At 37.2% G+C, this 5,174-nt stretch overlaps 1 protein-coding gene across 1 annotated transcript; it reads right to left on the reverse strand.

Annotated features, from left to right (window-relative positions):
* Positions 1–360: 360 nt before the first annotated feature.
* On the reverse strand, positions 361–4,293 carry LOC139116393 (flavin reductase (NADPH)-like). Its single transcript, XM_070679032.1, has 4 exons — positions 3,989–4,293; positions 2,903–3,128; positions 1,684–1,854; positions 361–1,250 (listed from the first exon to the last, which is right to left on the reverse strand). The coding sequence occupies exons 1-4, from the start codon at positions 4,121–4,123 to the stop codon at positions 1,105–1,107; spliced, it is 678 nt and encodes a 225-aa protein (XP_070535133.1). The 5' UTR covers positions 4,124–4,293; the 3' UTR covers positions 361–1,104.
* Positions 4,294–5,174: the final 881 nt, after the last annotated feature.

A 5,174-nucleotide genomic window follows, 5' to 3' on the forward strand; every position in this document is an offset into this window, starting at 1 on the left:
ATGAAATATCAGAGCGCCCCCTGGTGTAACATGCTTTCATTTCTTTTAAAATGTCATTGTCAACCAAACAGACAGAAAGCAATCGTTTTGCGATGTCTTTTGAGATCTTCTTTCCCGTCAAACATATTTATCACCTCAGGGATAATTTTTGATTGTATGTTTATATTCGGATTGGTGAACAATTTGTTGAGATTAGATGTGAAAGGAACCCTGGGAAGGCATTGGAATATCTTCAGTTACAATAAGATAAGACAAGCAAGTGAAAATTTTAATTCTTGGCGAGAAAAACTGAAATGATTTGTATATTCGCGAAAGAAGTACAACTTGTGTATATAAATGAAGAAGCATCAGATATCTTGCTGCAATTCATTACATATTTATTTGTTTTCTATTGCCCTTTTTTGCATATACTTTGTCATTGTCCGGACAAACTTTTCTGTTACATATTAAAGTGATCTGTTGACAATCAAAGTTGATGAGATACATGTATGTGTGTTTTATCGTGATGTTCCGATGCAAGGGAGACCCAAATTACATCAATAATAGAAGTGAAATACTTTGTAATTTTGTAGCGTACAATTTATTTGTCAAATAAATGTAACATCATCAACAGCTAGGTGGGAAAACGATGTTTTTTTTCTGACATTCACCACTGTCCTCGTAAAGTTCAGGAGAGAATCGAAAATTACTACTTTCGATAGAAAATTTTGACATTTGTATGCACAGTTGTAAACGACAAAGGGTGAGTGTGTGTGTGTGTCAGGAGAGAGAAAAGAATACATATAAATGTAGATACATAGACAGATATATACGTACATAGATAGATACATACAGCTACATTCCTTTTTGAAAGTTACTTGTATCATGGATACTCATATGTTTATGATTTAATAAAGTGATAAGAATGTATGAAGTGTGCAGTACGAAAGAACAGACACAGACACATACATAGACGCACAGACACACACACACATATATATATTTTATTTTTCTGGATAATTAATATATACTTGCAGGTAAAAAGTTAGAGGCTTTCGTCATGAATTTGATGAAATTGTGCGAAAACATTATTTTATTTAAACTGTTTAAACGTACGTCCCCTTGCTATTTGTAGCCAATGGCGACAATCTTTTTGTCGTACGCATCTCTTTTTAAGGCGGAAAGCATAAATTCTGCAACGTCTGCGCGGGTCATATTGTTGACAGCGTCACCAACGGACGGACGATCTTCAACTACTGTAATTGCCTTTCCTGTGGGGAAGAGTAGAGAAATTAACAAATTTCAGCATCTTTTGATTTCACTTGAAGTTTCATGCGTTTCTTCATCAAACAATCTGGAGCGAAACTATCGACTGAAACTGAAGCAGTTGCTGTCCGTCATACAAGTATCGTAGAAGCTCGATGAATCGTAACCTCGTTGACTTGTTTTCTCTCTCTCTCTCTCTCTCTCTCTCTCTCTCTCTCTCTCTCTCCCCCCCACAGTCACCTGTGGTCTGTTCAGCTCTGCGGCTATATATGCGCCCCATAGACGTGTGTACATATGCCTGAGAAGAAGATTATGAAGTTATGATTAGGAAGAAGTCTTCTTCTCAGGCTTACGACACACTTCTATTGGGCGCATATATTCACAGAGCGGAATAGACCACAGGTGACTGTGTTATGATATAGAAACCCTTGCTCGTACCGCTCACTGGTTCGTCGTTCAGCTCTGGAGGTCTTACTATTGTGTAATTGATATCCGAACATTGCTTGGCTAGATAGTCCTCCATCGCCACCATGTTTGTGAAAATTCGTCCCAAGAGAAGTGGTTTGACTATCCATTCCACAATCCATGGTCCGGGCCATCGGGGATCATCTATCAAAGGGCCAACGACAATGTTAAAAGTGGACGTCATGTTAAAGGTATACAGTCACCTGTAATCTAAATATGCCCATATATGGTCAAAGGGGCGTTCCTTGGTATTCAAAATGCCCATGCGCTGTTTTTATAAAGCGGCCACCCCCTTAAAATCTGTGATTGGTTAGATTTTCTCTTTCCATGGTAACTGTGGCAAAATTGGAACAGGTGACAGTATACCTTTAACATCAAGGAAACAGAAATTAAGTGCATTAAACAGGCTGAGCATAAACTGAACCACTATTTCTAATATTCTTTGTCACGATTGCCAATTGTATGCCTGCTATATTGAAACCAGGCATGGCATTTTGACTGGGTAGAGGAAGATATTTTGCATACAGGAAGACACCAGAATTCTCCGCCATTGTCTCTTCCATGCGCATGCGTTATTGCAGGTATGTTTTAAGTATATCAACTTCTCTTTGTTATCTTTAGATTTGTGGAACAACGTTACTGACTTCTCGGGAGATAAAACTGACAAAAGAACATAGAATATCCAAAAATAATGGCTCCGTTCTTTCGAAAAACAAAGAGATTATATATATAGTTAACAAAAAATAAACAAACAAACAAATAACAGAGTATATCTGACAGGTAAAGAAATTACATAAAGCTATCTACCAATAAAAAGACAAAAAGACAACAAATCTTGTGTACTTAAACTTCACTATAGTTGCATAGAACTTAGCTTGGTATGTAAAACAGTTTCATTTTTTGAAGGACTGCCGTCAAACTCATTACTGCTACAGCCACAGCCACTTTGATTACAAAAATAAAAGTATTTACATATTTTAAAGTAATTAACATATATTACCTTTGTCATCAATATGATCATAATAATAACGTTGTCGCGAATTATGAAAGTTAGGTTTCGTTCTTTTAACCTTTCAGCGATAACTTACATCTATCATTGGCTGGGACATGAAGAAAATAAGCAAATTAGTCAGGCCGCCAGTTTGCAGGCTTTTAATCCCCTGATCAACAATCAGCGTTTTCTGGTACTTACATGTTACGAACCACGACGTCATACATATTAATCTCTTTACACCTGCCTCTCGCATCGCTTTCACGATGACCTCCATAGAATCTGTGTATAGGGAAACTCTTCTGACAAAAGAATCGTAGAAATTCCAGAAACTTGTTCTCTTTCCGAGGCATGACATCACGGCATCTTGACCCTGAAGAACCCTTGTAAGGTTTAGTGTCGGAGACAGAATATCGCCCTCAACAATCTGAAAGATTTACGACCCAAAGTTAAAATCAAATGGCAATAAGCTTCGTTACTAGTTTAGTGTATAGCTAGACTTGCCCTGTGAATGCTGGCTTATTTGTTTCTTCACTGAAGGAATACCTTTTAGAAAAGTACCAGTTCAAGGAAACCAAATCAGGCATGGTCTTTCTTTGGACTTTGGACAAAAAGACAATTGCAGTGCGGTCAATCTTGTCTTAAGCTACTAAAATTTGTTATATATATATATATATATATATATATATATATATATATATATATATATATATATATATATATATATATATATATATATACATACATTCATACATACATAATACATACATAATACAGACAGACAGGCAGACTAAATCAAAGATTACTTTTCGCTACATCTTACTGTCGATTGCTTAAACAAATGTACTTTATTCACTTATTCATTCATTCATTCATTCATTCAAAGCCTATTTACGAGCATCATTTGAAAGTGCAAATCAGTTAGTTAATAATGAATCATAATGATTGGAAACTATTCATCGGTCAAAGGTCGTGCCCTATCTTTCTTGCCAGATCTCGCAAAAGGCGGAAAGTTGTTGACGTTCTAACCAGTCACGCACCTTCTGTAGATTTATGTGAACTTTGGTCCGCGAGGTCACAGAGTCGGTCAGGGACATGTAAATTAACAAAATGGTTGAAAGAATTGAGAATGTTGAGGTCAAAGTAATGAATAAGGCCGCAGTCACTGTGAGTTTGAAAAAAAACAAAGTGAAATTCACATCTAAGCCTTGAAGTGTGCAAAAGGCTGTGCTTATAATTCGTGTCGGCTGTGAGCATGTATTAACAGGAAACACTGGCGTAGCTCACCTTGAGGTTATCGTGACGTACAGAAAAGTTACTTCGATTTCTCACAACGGCCACAACATGGTGTCCTTGACATAGAGCTTGTTCGACTACCTGCAAACCTGTTCCGCCTGTCGCACCTAACACTACCAGTTTCATTCTAGGCGTAACAAGGATCCCTTAAGCTAGAAGCGCAGTTCGGAAATCCACGACAGCCTAGGCACTGACTCATGCAAGGAGCTATGATTGATGACAGAAGGCGGTGTGTCCTCAAGTACGCGTACAGCTTTTGACATTATTTGAACAACTTGCTAACATGCAAGCTTTTTTGTCGCTGATGGCGCTTCACTCTGACACCAAGAAGCACATGTACCTACTTCCGCGTATCTGAGTTTGGTATATTCCGACGTGAAAAGTGTAAAACAATCCTCCAAATAGTCAATTTTATTATTCCATGTCACTTAAAGAATGCAATGCAGGACGTTATACTATTATTCACGAGAAATATTTTCATGGTTAAAGTTTTTTATTGATTAAATTACGCTTGAAAAAGAGAAACTTTAGAATGCCGCACAGAGCATTGGCATCTCCCACAATGAGTGTTTCAAAACAAATTGAATCGCGTTCCAGTGTGTGTGCAAGTGTTAAAGTACACAGTCTGAACTTCTAAAGGTGTAGCGTCTACGGAGATTCATTGCCATAAGTCCTTCCAACTTGACGTTATAAAAAACGCCTTAACGATTTTATCTTTCAAAATTATTTCTTAGATTGTAAAAAAAAAAAAAAGAAAAAGAAAAAGAAAAAAAGAAAAAGTCTCGCAATCAACAACGTTTTTGCGGTCGGGCGTGTATTGTTTGATGCCACATATTTTCCCAATGGTTTAAATAGGGGTTATTGCAATGACAGCGTAGTCTATATATCACAAAGCATGGGCAACACTTGCTGTTTATAACAAAGTCGTCCATACTTTTCTTCTGAACCTTTTTAGCAGCAGCTTATGGAATATGGCCCCGCCTTGGGATTTTAAAATTTAGGATTTTCATCTCAGCACTGGCTATCACAAATCATATAGCATTGTAACAATTGTTGCAGCTGTACGTTCCATCGAAGGGTTTGGCGACAATTGGGGCAAACACTTTTACATATTACTGAGATATCTTTCATCATCTGCGATCAGTTTTCCATGTGAAACGCCTACCGCATCAAAAAT

This window comes from Ptychodera flava, chromosome 2 (genome assembly GCF_041260155.1).
Source record: "Ptychodera flava strain L36383 chromosome 2, AS_Pfla_20210202, whole genome shotgun sequence".
NCBI lineage: Eukaryota > Metazoa > Hemichordata > Enteropneusta > Ptychoderidae > Ptychodera > Ptychodera flava.